This window comes from Brachionichthys hirsutus, chromosome 12, assembly GCF_040956055.1.
Source record: "Brachionichthys hirsutus isolate HB-005 chromosome 12, CSIRO-AGI_Bhir_v1, whole genome shotgun sequence".
Lineage (NCBI taxonomy): Eukaryota > Metazoa > Chordata > Actinopteri > Lophiiformes > Brachionichthyidae > Brachionichthys > Brachionichthys hirsutus.
The window spans coordinates 9,114,091-9,129,448 of record NC_090908.1 but is presented as its reverse complement, the minus strand read 5'-3'; the positions used below and the strand labels follow the sequence as shown (position 1 = coordinate 9,129,448).

Sequence of the window (15,358 nt, the reverse complement as noted above, 5' to 3'; positions counted from 1 at the left end):
AGTCTCGAGTCTTTAGGGCATGAGTCCAAGTCGAGTCGCGAGTGACAACGTGATTACATGCACTGCACAAGGAACGCACAACATTTATTTTGGTATTGCTATGACTGATTTACATTGAAGTGACGTCACATAATACAGATGAACAGGGGCTTAAAAATGTCAGGGGGTGGACGACGTGATGACGAAGCAGGAAGAATCTTCATTCAACCATGAGACAGCCACGAGGAACATGGTTGAATCTCAGCGCTGTAGGGGTTCTAAACCCCTTCCGGTTCTTGTTCTCCATCGTGGGTGCGTAGTCAACGAGGAGAATGTGGGTTAAGATTAAGACATTTATATAATTAACAGATCAGTACAGTTAGTTCGGATATCAGCGCTGAGATTCCAGTATGATTCTGGTGGCCGCGCCATGCTGGAATGAAGATGCTTCTTGCTTCGCCCTGAAGGCGGGGCTTTGCCCCAGCCAATCTAAGCCCATGTTTATCTGTGTTGTGTGACGTCACTGTTGTGAGACGGTCGATGGAAATCAGTCATAGCAATACCAAATTAATTGTTGTGCTAGTGATGTCGGCATGTAAATTACGTTGTGGAATCCCACCTAATACAACATTCAGTGACAGTTCCGGGCAGTCGGGACGGTCAGGCAGGCCTCCCAAGGAGCAGGCGAGTAGACTGGAATCAGGCAGGGTCAATACACAAGGGGGGTTGATCTGGAACCCTGGAAAATGGGGATCATCCCTAAAAATCTGGCACGGGTGTGGTGTCTGTTTAAAGGCAAACGATAGGAGATGTGTTGCAGGTGATGGGGGCACGTGACAGGAATGAACTGATTGCAGGAGGTGGATCTGAGAAGACAGGGGAAGTTAGTGTGGAAAGGACGCAGGCCGGCCTCAAGGTGTGACAATTGATGGGCCTGACTGTCTGAAGTCCAGGCCCTGAATCTGCATGAAAGGGGGGTTGCTTTCAAGCAAAGTAAAAACTAAAATATCAAAAACACACTATGCTCCAGTAAAGCCCTGTGTACTTCCAAAAAGTCTCAAGATCTCGGAGTAACGTTTGGTCTTTCAATGTCTGTCTGTGTAGTTCTTCGTTACGCTTCTCGAGCGCCTTCAGATTTTTTTCTCTTGTTTTGTGTCAATTTTGTGCGCACAAAGCAGTTCTGTAGCCTTCGCTAGTTCCTTCTCAAGCTGCTTCCCTTGAACCCGAAGCTTTTCATTCTCGACCGCAAGCATGAAATTGGAAAGGCTAAGATCCCTCGCTCTGGCCCCCAATTTCTGAAACTGATCTGTGTTCGGTGTCGACACGTTTTGCGTTTCCAAATCTTTGTCATAACTGTTATTCAGTTTTTTCCAACCTTTACGGTGAGAACGTATTAATGGTTTATGCATATCCATTCCAGATCTCCTGATGACCCTTACAATAAATAGAAATCTATCAACAAGGTCTTTGATCTATGTCTTTGATCTAATTCACATCAAAGCCTCAGTGCAATGGTCTCTGATGATCAAAGCAAGTTGTCAAAAAGAACTACTAATCCAAATACTTTTTGGTGGTTTCATTTACTTGCTCCCACCTTCATCTTTATTACCTTTTTAAGTCAAAGTTCCGGACGGATCTTGAAAAGGTTTTAGGAAATGTTGGAAATGGTACCTAACAGATTATTACATTTTGGTGATGATCCGGAAGAGATCCCTGGATTATGGAGCAGTTTGACATTTTCTGTAACATTGCAGTCAATGGAGTCTTAACCTTCAAACAGTCCTTTGAAGTTGAGAAGACTGCCTAACAATCCCTCACTTTCCAAAACTAATGTTGGTTAAAAGTTGTTGTACTTTGCAGCAAATACCACACACACAGTCTAGACCATTGGCACATTTCACTGCTGGCACAACAGCTGTATTTTAATTGGGGGTCATTGACAGGAAATGCCCATAAATTGTGAGGCATACGCCTGGGTTGAGTTGCTGTAGAAACCTTGTACATCTGCAAGAGCTTAACTCCTGCTGCTGTAATTGCTATGAAACAAGGAAGGACAGGGAGCATAGTTGTGCTGCACCTCGCAATGCATGTGATTATTTCAGAATCTTGATTGGTTTCTTTGTCACCCTCCATTTCTTTTCATTTCTTGCATTGTTCTTCTTCCTCTCTTCATGGTAGATCCAAACAAATTTTAATCAGCCTTTATCGCATAATGACAATAAAGTATCTTGAATCTTGAATGATCTAATAGCACTGCATGTGCCTGGCACATAAAGCATTTTAATGTTTGAATGTGGTTAGGAGCAAATTGAGAGGGCCGTTCCAAAAGACTAACATGCACATAAAGCCCTTTGCTGGTCATGCCTTGAAAATGTCCCTGAACAATTCATCCTTGACGACAGCCAATGTGGTGATTGTTTCTTTCCATGCACTGGCACAAATATATAAAAGCTGTTCAGTTGTATGTGGCCCAACAGGGAAGTTCAGGCCGCATAATGCTGAGAATTAAGCAAAGGCTTAATTCATACAGAATTATGAGGCAACATCTCTACAAATGGCTATCACATTCAGCCCCAATATGATTGACAACTAGGCCAATTGTTACAGGTCATTAGTATTGCTTGGGCTATTATAGCTAGCTTTGGCTATAACCTTCTACTAGGCTGCTGGGCATATCATTAAATATACATTACTGGTTAAGATGTTAATATGTCCCATTATGATTCTCCTCCTTTTCAGCCTTTGGAAATGCGAAAACAGTGAGGAATGACAATTCATCCAGATTTGTAAGTATATGCTCCTAAAAACTGCTAAACACGTACTTGATAATTAGACCTCATCGACTAATTATTATTCATAGCTCCGATGTTTTTAACTCGGGCTTTTTTCAAGTCGGTGCATAATCCACCACTTTCAACTACAGTAATACCTTGACATGCGAGTATAATTTGTTCCACGGAAGGTGGTACTTCCGTGCACCTGAACTGAACGAGGGATGTGCACTCCCAGCGTTCGGCCATTTAGCTCCAGCATCTGGAAGTTGCTTGTGTCTCATAGCAAAATATAGTTTGCAGGTTTGCTTGTGTCTCACTTGGATGTCGAGGTATTACTGCAAGTTCTTTCCTCCCTTCAAAATAAGTCTCAGAGTATTCTTTAATTCCATTTTGTGTCTTTCTCACACTGATCATTTAATCTCTGACAAGTCAGAACGAAACTGAACTTTGAGCTGTATTGAGAGTGATATCAATATTCAATCAGCTCATCTGTTTGCTATTTTGACCAAAGTCTGGTACAGATATTTGTGCCTGAGAACTGTGTTAACTTGTGGAAAAAGGGTACATAATATGGGACCCTTAAAGGTTTGATAGTCTGATATATGATTCTGGTTATACATTGCTATGACACAATTTCTAGCATGAATGGAATAGCAAAGGAAGTTGCGCCCTTTATCGCAGGTCTTTCCACATGCATGTTGGGGTACATTTCCTATGTATAATGTCTGCATTGTTCCAGTTTACACACTCCTTGAGTTACAGCAGACATTACATATTGGATATATCACACCGGCCACATGTTAAATTGCCTTTGTAAATGCATTTTGATATGGCATACGAGACGAGGCCTTTCGACTGTAGATTATAGCCAAATTCAAATACAGACCCAAGCACACTACTCACTTGGTCAGTTTTTCCTCTGAGAGTACACTCTTGGATTTTTCTTTTTAATACTAACCTTTCTCTATTGTACAAAATAGCACGTCTGAAATAATTCACCCCCAAACAGCTTGCTGTAATGATTACCTGTGCAGCCTTTGGTGGTCTGAGGAGTAGGAAGCTGCAGAATTTCCTCTGGAAGGCTCAGCTGGCAACATAACAATGAGTCTGTGTGTGCATCCCTCTTTATGGACACCAATCCCCCAAAACATGTTATTTCAATCCAATTGCAGAGGAATAACGAGAACGGCTATATTTCTCTTTAGCCATTCCACACTCTTCGGCTCAATGTTCTTTTATAATCCAACAGCAGCATCCTGCTTCAGTTTCTTTCCCTATCGTAAGACAATAGATCAGATTACCACAATCTCTCCACAACATATCCATGTTACAATAAATATGGATTTGGCTGCTTTGAAAAATCGAGCTTGTAAATGGGGGGGAAAAAAATTCACAGTGCATCCAAAAGTGCAGTTGGGAAATCATGTCTTCCATTAATGACACCAGTGCAATGCATTGAAGTCTGAATGGTTTTGATGGAAACTGATCATACTAAGCAGTAAGAGCTTGCAGGCTAACCACCAAAATAAACTTTTTCAAGTTTTAGATTTCCATTTCACATTGTTTTTTTATCGATTTTCTACATGCGTGCGTATTTTGACTTGCAGTTGCAAGGGACAGCATTACAAAGGGCTATGGCTGTGAATCAATTTCTATATAGGTAACCTTAGCATAAACCTCCAGACGAGGTCGCCGCACTGCACACCACGTCAATAAAGATTCATCAGTTTATCACTTATGAATCAAGGTTTCTCTTCATTTTACTGCGTTTGGCTGGAGCCCACTCACCAGTAGACCTGAGCCTGTTCTGAGGATATGTGATATGGCTATTAATACATTAGTAAGGGGGGGGGGGGAGAATCAAGCACAGAACTCGTGTGTTCCAACTTTCAGGTTGGAGGCAGAAGGAGAGAGAGGGCCTGAAATGGGTTCTTTCTGCTGATATATGAACACTGCATGTGCCCCACTCTAAAGTGTACCGAACTCATGAGGTGGCTTTTGGACACAAGTTCAGTTGTAAACTTTCACTCTAATCCACAGGGGAAGTACATGGACATTGAGTTTGACTTCAAAGGAGATCCTCTGGGTGGAGTCATCAGCAACTGTGAGTAGTATCGGAAAGGACTTGGCCCTAGAATCATGTTTATTCGTGCAATAGTTTATTTAATTTAATAAAACTGGAATTAATCACACACGCATCTGCTGTTGATCTTCCAAAGATCGCTAAGGATTTTTATGGTAGTTGCTGCATCTCTCAGAAGCCTGAAAAGGAAGGCTTAATTGAAACCAGCCACTGACAATGACGCTCTTCTCTCTCGGTTTTATCTTGCCTCTGGTTAAATTGTTCTGTCCATAGTGATTCCTCCACCAAGGGCCACAGATACAAAGAGCAGGCCCAAGGCACAAATGAACCCAAGTTACTTCAACACAAGGGACTGTCTGTCAATCCCACTGACAATGTGACCACCTCAGACAGATGGTTGACAATGTCCTTGCAGGGCTGGATGTTTCCTTCACCTCTCTGTTAATTAGTTTGCCCTTAATTGTACATCCGTCAAGCCCTCGGTGCTTCCTACTACTGAGATTAAAGGGCTACAATTTTTGAAAATCCAATTCTCTGCAGCTGTGGTAATGATAGTGTGATGGGATGTTTTTGGCAGCAAGACAAGCCAAAGCCTTTAGTCAAAACATAACCGGATATTGTTCCCTCTTTTAATGTGTGTTTGCATTATCTCTGGAAGAGAGGGACATATTGTGAGGAGAGTGTGCAAGGAATGGCCTTCAGCATTGCTTTACGCCACAAAATGGGAAGCTGCGGCTCTGAAAAGAAATTGAAAGACTGTACGTTGGCATGAAAAGGTCATTTCAGTTGCATTCAGGTGAGAATAAAGAGACTATTTACAAAAAATAAAAAATAAATCAATTTCAATGTTAACACACAGTGAACATTGTCTTACTGCTTCCCATCGCTCGGCCGTGGATGTAACAAGGACTGCTGGTTGACAATAACATTCAGTGTGATCCACTGCTGACTCCCCCAAAATCTGTGCAGAGCTCTCGACTCATATTTCTGTTGCGCTTCTGCAGCTTGAGTGCGAAGTGGCTTTTCTGTCCTTTAACCACGTACTGACTGGCGAGTCAGAATTTGAGAAATCAAATGACTGTTAAAGCTAAGAGCAGTTCTTCAGGATTGGTCAGTTCAGTCAAGCCTCGATTCTCAAATGCTTTCTCAGCCAAATAAAATCCCACTATCCAGCCTCGGGCCAGGCTGGTGCAGAGGATCTTAAGCAGCCTTGCATGCTCGACTATCTTTGGCCTTTAGTGAAATCACACTCAGTCTGATGCGGTGAGCAGGCAATGCCTCCCCTTCTAATCAGGTACCGTTGCACTTGGTTGTTAGCCCAGAAGAAAGGGTTGACTTTTGATATTCACATGGGGTTTCTTCTGTGCATGCTTCCTGTTAAGAGCTCGCACACAATCATTCAGTAATTGCCATCATGTACTTGGTTGCCTTGACAACGTAGAGTAAATATGCATGTTAGTTTGGAGCAAGAAGCCCTCTGTGCTCCATGCACAGGTCAGACTTCCTTAAAATCTGCTACGGCGGGCCAGCCACATTTAAGATTCAAGGACCATTTTCCTGTAAATACCTTTTTTTTTTAGGAAATGACTTTTTGTCATTATTCAGTGTGTCATGGTTTCCTTCCGTTGTCTTTCTGGCTTTTTTTTTTAGATCTGCTGGAGAAGTCACGTGTGGTAAAGCAGCCGCGGGGAGAGAGGAACTTCCACATCTTTTATCAGCTCTTGTCTGGAGCCTCTGATGACACGCTCAGTAAGTCATTGAAACGGGAGCTGAATGGAAACATGGGATTTCTTTTGTATTTTTTTTAATCACTTGGATAGGAACAAACGTAACTCAAACATTAAAAGGACTCTGAGGTGTCTGGGGAAAGGGAAGTCTGGAAATCCTGCTGCCTCCTCTACCCGTCCCAACCTGAGCTTTAGGTTTGGGCTGCAACATGAACGTGCGCTTTGTGTTCCATCGATTCATGTTTTTGAATTTAAAGTGCTTTCATTGACATTTTATGAAATACCATTAGGAAGCCCCACCGCTGTGTTCCTTATGGTAAAATCTAAGACATAGCTGCTTCTCAGGGAAAACTGCAGCTGCACGAACACACGGCTGAAGCACTAATGGCCCAGTCTTCCTGTTTAGAATACAGCGCAGATGACAAAGGCTAGCCGTGAAAGCCTTTCCTCCTGTTTGGCTTTCTGTGGACGGAGGGCATTGTTTTATGTCCTGAACACAAGAGAACAATATAATGGTCATGGATTCTAGCGTAAACACAAAGGGGGGGGGGGGGGGGGGGGGGCTTGATTCAACTGTAGCTAATGCAGCCACTAATGTAATCTGACACGTGCCCACGAGAGGGATAGGTTTCTGTGCTGCGGCGATAGGGGGGCTTCTAAGAGGTACCTTTGATCTTCAAGAGAAATGGTCACCGTAGTCCTGAAAGTCGGACAGATTTTGTGCTTGGGGTGCTTAGATGTTGCCCAATTGAACCGTCAAGCGATATTTGTTCTAAATGGCCCTTAAAGAATGCAGATTATTGCCATATAGTCCCCCCACCCCCACCCCCACCACACACACACACACACACACAGCTGTGAGTGTGTAGTTGTGTAGCATGCATTTAATGTAAACAAGGATTAAATGGCGTTGAGCCAATGTGATTTAAACAAATGTAGCTCAAATAGGAACCACATGCTTTGCTTGCCACAGAGAAGCTGAAGCTGGATCGGGACTTCAGCAAGTTCAACTACCTGAGCCTGGACTCTGCTGTGGTCAACGGCCTGGATGATGCCACCAACTTCAGGACAGTCAGGGCAAGTAGTTGTTACAGAGATGTTTAAATCGTACCCTGATGGAGACATGATGCCATGCAATGTTTTAGGAATAGCCACAAGTTATGCCAGTGCAGAGGCAGAAATGTTCTCAAGTTCGATATAAAATGTCCTGATGGCAGTTTTTCTTTTTTTAATGGCCCAAAGATCGAAGAGCAAGGGATTGACTTTGTTTCATCGCAGTGTTAATCTAAATCCTGCTTCGAGGGGAGAGGTGATCTGATTTCTTCTTATCACCACATGGCAAAATTAGCCAAGTATGGATTATAAAAGTCTCCTCAATCAATCCTTGAACTGAACTTGACCTTTACTTGAAAGTCAACTAGGAGTTACATTAATGTTGCACTGATCAAACAACACTTAGCAAAAGCTTTATATGAATACACTATCTTGTCTGCGTGCAGCTGCTTCTTATCCCCTACATCATGTTGTGTCTACTGTATATGGCCGGCTGCAATCTGTTATCATTCGTGCTCCAGCATGCCCTCTTCTGCTGCAGTGTTACTCCATTCGTTGCATCCTTTTTCACTTGTTCAACTCCTGCTTCTCAACACCACCCACATGACTGTTCACAGTATTCCCAAATACAGCTGCATTCCACCACTGGGAAAAAACAAGAGAACATTCCCTCTGAACAATATGTCTGCACGCAGGGCATTGTGATGTGGCCACACTTCCATCCTTTTGAATGTTTAACATGTAGAACTCTGGCTACTGTATTTAGCATTCACTTCAACAATTATTGAAGTAGAACAGAGCCACAGCAAACAAGGGAACCTGCAACTGTGTGTTTTTGTCACACGGTGATCCCAAGTGTTTAACATATAGTAAGTTCAGCAATAAGATTTGAGACAGTTCAAGACATTTATTTATTTGTTTGTTTTTTAACTATTGAGTTTCGCTCATCATCTTTTTTTGGCCCTGCTCATTTATTATGTAAATCAAATGCACTCAGTTTCATTGAGTTAAAGGCTACAACAACCGGGTTGTTCGGACATGGTGCCTGGTTCAAATCATCTTTGTTTGCTGCTCCAATGTCAATAAATACAACTCAGTTTAACATTTTGCACTTCTTTTGCTCATGTTGTTGAATGTATGTAGCCTCATGTCTCAAATTAATTAATGCTGTAGTTTTTCTGAGCTGGTGTGTTTGCACGGTCATACACACTGTCACTTTACAACACTTTAATAGACTACGTCCCATTTATAGCTGCATTATTGTCTCTAAAGATTCATCAACATCAACCTGTCTGTGACTTATTGCCCCCTCCCCACAGAATGCAATGCAGATCGTGGGCTTCATGCAGGACGAGGTGCAGTCTGTGTTGGAGGTGGTGGCGGCTGTGCTGAAGCTGGGAAACATCGAGTTCAAACCAGAGTCGCGCTGCAACGGCAACGACGAGAGCCGCATCAAAGACAAAAACGGTGGGTTTGATTACGAAGCGAGTATCTTTGGTCATTTCTTTATGCTTTCCCAATAAATTGAATTGATTGACACCTGAGCCACGAGGGGAGCCTGAATGCATTCATTTATTCCTTGAGTTTTCAGTTTCCCCATGACATTTATTTTTTCCACAAAGCTTTACCTGTTAAAGTGATGTTGAGACACTGCCCCCTATTGGCTGCTTTGATCTCCGTTCATACTAAATAGTGTCAGGAGCTATTTGAACCTGCAATTCTACAGCTTTTCACTTTTGGCTTCTATTGCACTTTTCCTGAGGGGAAATAACATGTAGATATAGTCACCAAAGGTTTAAAAAATAAAAAAATAACAGTAACGAACTGAAAAGTTACCGGTTTGTTTTTGTTTGTTTTTATCGCGACCTAAATCTGCCCGTGGATCAAATAAAGAATGATGACGGCAACAAGATCATCATCGTCTTCTATCGCTGCAGAAATGTTAATTGTTCTGTCTTGTGTGTGTATTTGCAGATTTGAAAGAGATGTGTGAGCTACTGGGCATCGAGCAGTCAGTGCTGGAAAGAGCGTTCAGCTACCGCACAGTGGAGGCCAAGCTGGAGAAAGTCTCCACTACCCTGAATGTGGCCCAGGTCAGAGGGAAAATGGCACACACACACACACACACTCATATACTGCGCATACAAAGATATAGGGACATTTTTTCTGCCTGACTTGAACCTCTGGCTGCCGTCTCTCATCCGCCTCAATGCTACATGAAAACCTCTCCATTATAGATAGGCCATATTCCTCCTGGGAATTCAAATGTGGGTCATTTGTTTGTGCTTACTGAGCTCATTCGGGCTGCTTATAAGAAGTGGATGCTGCAAACATGTGCCCTCTTTGCCCCTGAGTCAGAAGAGGAAGGAGGAAATGGTTCAAAGAATTAGCGCCACCTCAAAATTGTGCCGCTGGTGTCCTTGAGTCTTGACTTTAGTGAGTGTTTGTGACACTAGCGCTTCTTCATTCTTGTCTCGAGTGTTATCTTTTTAGGATTTTTTAAAGAGTCCGAGTCTGAGCATGCAGAAAGGTTGTGAAAACAACTGAAAAATGTGTCTTTATTTCCAGGCTTACTATGCCCGGGATGCACTTGCCAAAAACCTGTACAGTCGTCTGTTTAGCTGGCTAGTTACCAGGATCAATGAGAGCATTAAAGTAAGTATGATGTGCAGAATGTTTTTGTTTGTTGGTTTATTTCCTCATTCTGCTTTCAAACCAGCAGCATGCCACTTCTATATTGTATTTCTTTCATCTGCCTGCAGGCACAAACTAAAGCTCGCCACAAGGTCATGGGCGTCCTCGACATCTATGGGTTCGAAATATTTGAGGTAAGACTAGCAACCAATCAAAACATGCTCCCCTTGTTCTGATAAGCCACAAGGACAGAATCTGACAAACAGAACATTTTATTGCATGTTAAAGGATTTTGGCTCCAGGCTGTGTGTGTGTGTGTGTGTGTGTTTGGTACTTGTGAGGAGCTTATCGCTAACTACGGGCCGATAGGACCACAGTCAGATCAGATTAGTTCATCTTTATTGCTCCCTGGGGTGAAATTACTTTCAGTGCCAATGTGATTTCATCACTGAAATCAGCATTTCACAGTAGGAAAATGGCCGCAACAAGCAAGAACTGCTGAATGCAGAGAAAAGGGCTCATTCTCAACACGTCATATAGTAGATGTCAAGGCTGAACTGGCAAAGATATATACCCCGTAGTGGGCAGTCTATGAAACCCCGGCCTCTCCCATAGTATCCAAATGGTTTGTTCCCATCCGTGTGTCAAGGTGCACGTAAGAATGCATGTACATGTGAACAGATTTGGGGTGCTGTACAGACTAGACTGATATTGACTTGTCTTGCCCTGTTGCCTGATGCCCTCAGTCCCGCCCCCATTTGTTCATGTCTTTTTCATACCCCCTGCTTGTTCACCCTCAAGTCCTTCCTCTCCTCTGACTGTTGTTGTGTCTGGGTCACCAGGATGGAGTAAGTAACACCTGCAGCAGCCTGTTTGCTGTGCCAGTGTGCATGCTGTGATCTGAACGGCCCTTCGAATAATTCAGCTCCTCATTATAGACTATCAAGAGTCTTTTTTTAGCCACACTGGTGGAAAAATATGCTAAAAAAAGCTTGATAGAGGGACCAGTTGGCCAAATGTTTCCGTGTGACTAGCTGAAACCGATGCAGTTCAATACAACAGCCTGAATAAACCCAGCATTCATGAAGGTTTGCTGTTTATTACTGTACAAGCTCCATATTGAGAGGTGTTTCCATATCAACTGCTGTTTTATAAGACGTATGTTTTCCAAGGATTGATCATTTGCAGGCTGTTGTATGAGGCTACATTAGTTTTAGCCATTAGGTAATAAACTGCTAACTCTGTGTTGCTGCTGTGTGTGTGTGTGTAGGTGTGTGTGTGTGTGTATAATATATAAAATAAAATATGGAACCTACTGTGACAAATAAAATGAATTTTACACAATTAAACAAACAAGATATAATAATTAGATTATTGTACTAAGAGAAAGATATATGCTCTATTTAGTAATAGAAATGGATGTAGGTGTCATCGATACATCCGCAAGAGGATGCATGAGGTGAAGAGACAAATGTTTTGACTAAAACAAATATGGCAGTTGTTTACCTGCACTGCCCCCCTCCCTCCATCAAGTCTTTAATAGTGTAGCATATTGACGGAAGGCTTCATTCACATCGCTAATGGGCTTTCATTTGATGAAGACGAGCTGTTTCAGGATATTTGGGGAGGCTGTGGGCGCACAGAAATTTCAAGAGTTTGCGAAACTGTTGTACTTTTGCCACCTATAAATGTTGGTTTAAACAGTCACCGCGAATATGAATTGGAAGGACTTTGTTCTCTCTGAGAAATTGGTTTGAAGATTGTTACTTCCTCAAACTGCTATGAACTGCTTGTCATCAAACGGGTGCAGATGAAATCGTATAGGGCTCTGTCGTGTGTGTGTGTGTGTGGTGAAGATGACCTTTTGGTTTCTCAGTGAAAGTAACTTGTCCATTTCCTGGTTTCTGAGAAACAGACTAAACGCGCTGCCCTAACCGTTGTTGTTGTTTCCTTTACTAACCCAACCTAACCTGTCAACCTAACTTTGCAAACAATAAGGCTCGCCGGCATGACTCACCACTCAATGGTCATAATTGACAGCCATAATAATTGAGAAACATGAGGAATAAAACCGGCTTAAATGGGTAAATGTGTTTAATATTTAATGAAGCCTCTAACATGAACTTGTTCTGATAAACGTTTACGAGGTGCGCCAGTAAGGGTTTATTGCCATTACTCGTTTACTCTCCAGATTTATGATTGTGTGCTCAGTGATGGTTGTCAAAGCGATGGGTTGGGGAACCGTTGAGAAGAACGAGGTGATTATTAACAGTTTTTATTAGCTTTGACGCCAATGCGACGCGTTCAGGTGAGTTAGAGATTTCATTTTATGATCCAACTGGATTCCACTTTGGACTTTCTTTTGATCAAGTTTTTTTTGGGATGATAACCTCACTTGGGTTGTCTTTCATAGACAGACACTCAAGTTCCCTTCATTATTCATTATTACAGATTGGTATTGACTTCTTAAAGTGAACGCCTCGGGAAGAAAAGGAACCAGATTATTCCATGCTTTTCTTAAATGCTTATTTAGAGTTGTGGAATGCTGAAAAAGATCACGAGTTGGTAGATCAGAGGTGATTCTATCGTGACGTTATGTAAAGGCGCATCCTAGAAAGGCTGAGTCATTCAAAACTAAAAAACTAAAGATGGACTAAGGTTCATCACTGTTGTGTTGATGTTTTTGTGAACTTTGAATCCACTGTTCTGGCTGTTTTTGAATTGGGATTGGATTTTTCCCCCTCTAATACAAAAAAGTAAAAATATTTTACTGGCAACGGCATCAAACTTGAATTTCCAATATAACTCCATGATGGCTGGAACTGATTGTTTTTGTTTTCCTGCCGCTGCGTCTCCAACAGGACAACAGTTTCGAGCAGTTCATCATCAACTACTGCAACGAGAAGCTGCAGCAGATCTTCATCGAGCTGACCCTGCGTGAAGAGCAGGAGGAGTATGTCAGAGAGGCACGTTTGTTTCATCAATTCACACTCGCACATAATCCCCGACTGGATTCGTACATTCCCCATCAAGCCCCTCCCCCACCCGTGTCCATGGAAACACTCACTCACCTGAAACTGGACATCACTCATCTAACATGCAGGCCGCTCCATCGCTGCGGGCCGGCCCGATTCACACCGGGTCATGGCACTCATCTGGTTAACATTTTTCAGTGTAGCTTGCCTTTGTCCCGTTGACACAAACACATTTCTACCCCATTCGTGTCTTCTATCCCGTCTTTATTGTCCATCACACTGAGCCATTTCTCCCTCTGTGGGGGCTCAGGGACGGAAGTCATCCGTCACCCCAGCAAGAATAAACACTCCCCCCATTGTGGGAGCTATTAAGCTCTGTTTGTTTTGAAAGCTCTGTGTCTAAGAGTTCTGTTGTGGTGCCCCCCCCCCCCCCCCCCCACACACACACACACACACACCACACACTAGCAACACCACCACCAATATCCTCCTCCCGGACTCTATTCAGCATGCTGCATGGGAAAATACCACAGCACTAGAGAGAGGCTGAATGTTACCACTCCCCTATCCATGTAAGCCACACCCCTCTTTTTTTGTGTGTGTTTTGTTGTTGTTGTTTTTTCCAATTATAAAAGTCCCCATGTCCCTCTTTGGTAATGATAAACTCCAGATTCATTTTGTGTTTTAAGAAACTTCATCTGACTTTCCTGCGTAGGTGTCTGAAATGTTATTGCAGAGCTCTCTTTCGCCCCCCCCTCCTGTTTCCCTTTAGTCCTTTTTTAATTTTCAAAGCTCCAAGAGATGAGTCGATGAACAACAAGAAAAAATGTGTCCTAAATATAGAGGAACCAGAAGTTCATTCATGCAGATGAGCTGCTATTGAACTCGTGTAATTGGTTGCTGCTTTAGATCACACGTACCAGGTTTCATAAAAGTGGAAGTAGGCAGCGTGTGTCTCGCGCTTCTTACAGCTCTTCTTACAGCTCTTCTAAAATGAATTCTGCCCCCCTTGGTGAGTGCTGCTGTGAGAGCAGCACTAATGAGGTAGATCTCTGTCCTTCCTTCAGGTGCTCAACGCGGTGCTTATTTGATGTTGCCGTTGCCTGATGGTCGTTTCCTCGACCACATTATTCTGCGTCAGCTGAGCTGCTGTGGGAAAACTGTCCCTGTCCCTGGCTCTTTTGAATGATGGCAAGGCTATTGTCTCTTTGACCTTCCTTCCTTTTGTTACAGGGCATCGAGTGGACCAACATTGAATATTTCAACAACGCCACTATCTGCGACCTCATTGAGAATGTGAGTTAATTGTGAATCCACTTTCAAGTGTGAAATTTCTAGCATTTTTCAGCATGGGTTCAGAGGTCATTTACATACAAAAAGAATACAATTTAGCCTGTCTATGTTTTTGTTTTTAAACATTTTATTTGCACTTGCTCCTTGCAGAACCAAAACGGAATCTTGGCCATGTTGGACGAGGAGTGCCTGAGGCCGGGGACGGTCACTGATGAGACCTTCCTGGACAAACTGAACACCATCTGTGCTGAGCACCAGCACTTTGAGAGTCGCCTCAGCAAGAATTCAAAGTTCCTCACCGACCACAGCCTGCCGCACAGTTGCTTTCGAATCCAGCACTACGCTGGGAAGGTACGGGACATTATTCTGCATCACAATACAAAGTAAACGCTAGAAGTTTGACGAGAGATACAGCACCGTGAACGCAATGAGTAAACGGCAATAAAACACGGATGTAGCATGATCAATTAATGAATCTGTTCAGACTAAATTATTGGTGTGTACTTTGTAGAAGTGTCTGACAGCTGAAAGAAGAGTGTTTTGTATGATGCACAATGAAAGGAAAATACTTCTCAGTCGTTTCTGGTTTCTGTTCTGGACATCAAGGTGCTGTACCGCCTCGAGGGCTTTGTAGACAAGAACAACGATCTCCTGTACCGCGACTTGTCGCAGGCTATGTACAAAGCCACCCACAGCCTCATCAAACAGCTTTTCCCAGAAGGCAATCCAGCCAAAGTCAATCTGAAGAGACCACCAACTGCTGGATTCCAGTTCAGAGCCTCAGTGGGTACGCTGATGAAGAACCTGAAGACCAAGAACCCCAACTACATCCGGTAAAGC

The 15,358-nt window shown here is 42.9% G+C and overlaps 1 protein-coding gene across 1 annotated transcript in view; it reads left to right on the top strand.

The window, feature by feature from the left end:
• The window catches only part of myo1b (myosin IB), a 41,161-nt gene that overhangs the window by 16,702 nt on the left and 9,101 nt on the right, over nt 1–15,358 (top strand). The window contains exons 5-17 of the mRNA XM_068746777.1: nt 2,719–2,765; nt 4,794–4,857; nt 6,487–6,585; nt 7,537–7,640; nt 8,936–9,083; nt 9,591–9,709; nt 10,185–10,271; nt 10,379–10,444; nt 11,093–11,098; nt 13,112–13,216; nt 14,459–14,521; nt 14,669–14,869; nt 15,125–15,351. Of these exons, the coding sequence (XP_068602878.1) occupies nt 2,719–2,765; nt 4,794–4,857; nt 6,487–6,585; nt 7,537–7,640; nt 8,936–9,083; nt 9,591–9,709; nt 10,185–10,271; nt 10,379–10,444; nt 11,093–11,098; nt 13,112–13,216; nt 14,459–14,521; nt 14,669–14,869; nt 15,125–15,351 (1,336 nt within the window). The remainder of the gene's footprint in view (nt 1–2,718; nt 2,766–4,793; nt 4,858–6,486; nt 6,586–7,536; nt 7,641–8,935; nt 9,084–9,590; nt 9,710–10,184; nt 10,272–10,378; nt 10,445–11,092; nt 11,099–13,111; nt 13,217–14,458; nt 14,522–14,668; nt 14,870–15,124; nt 15,352–15,358) is intronic.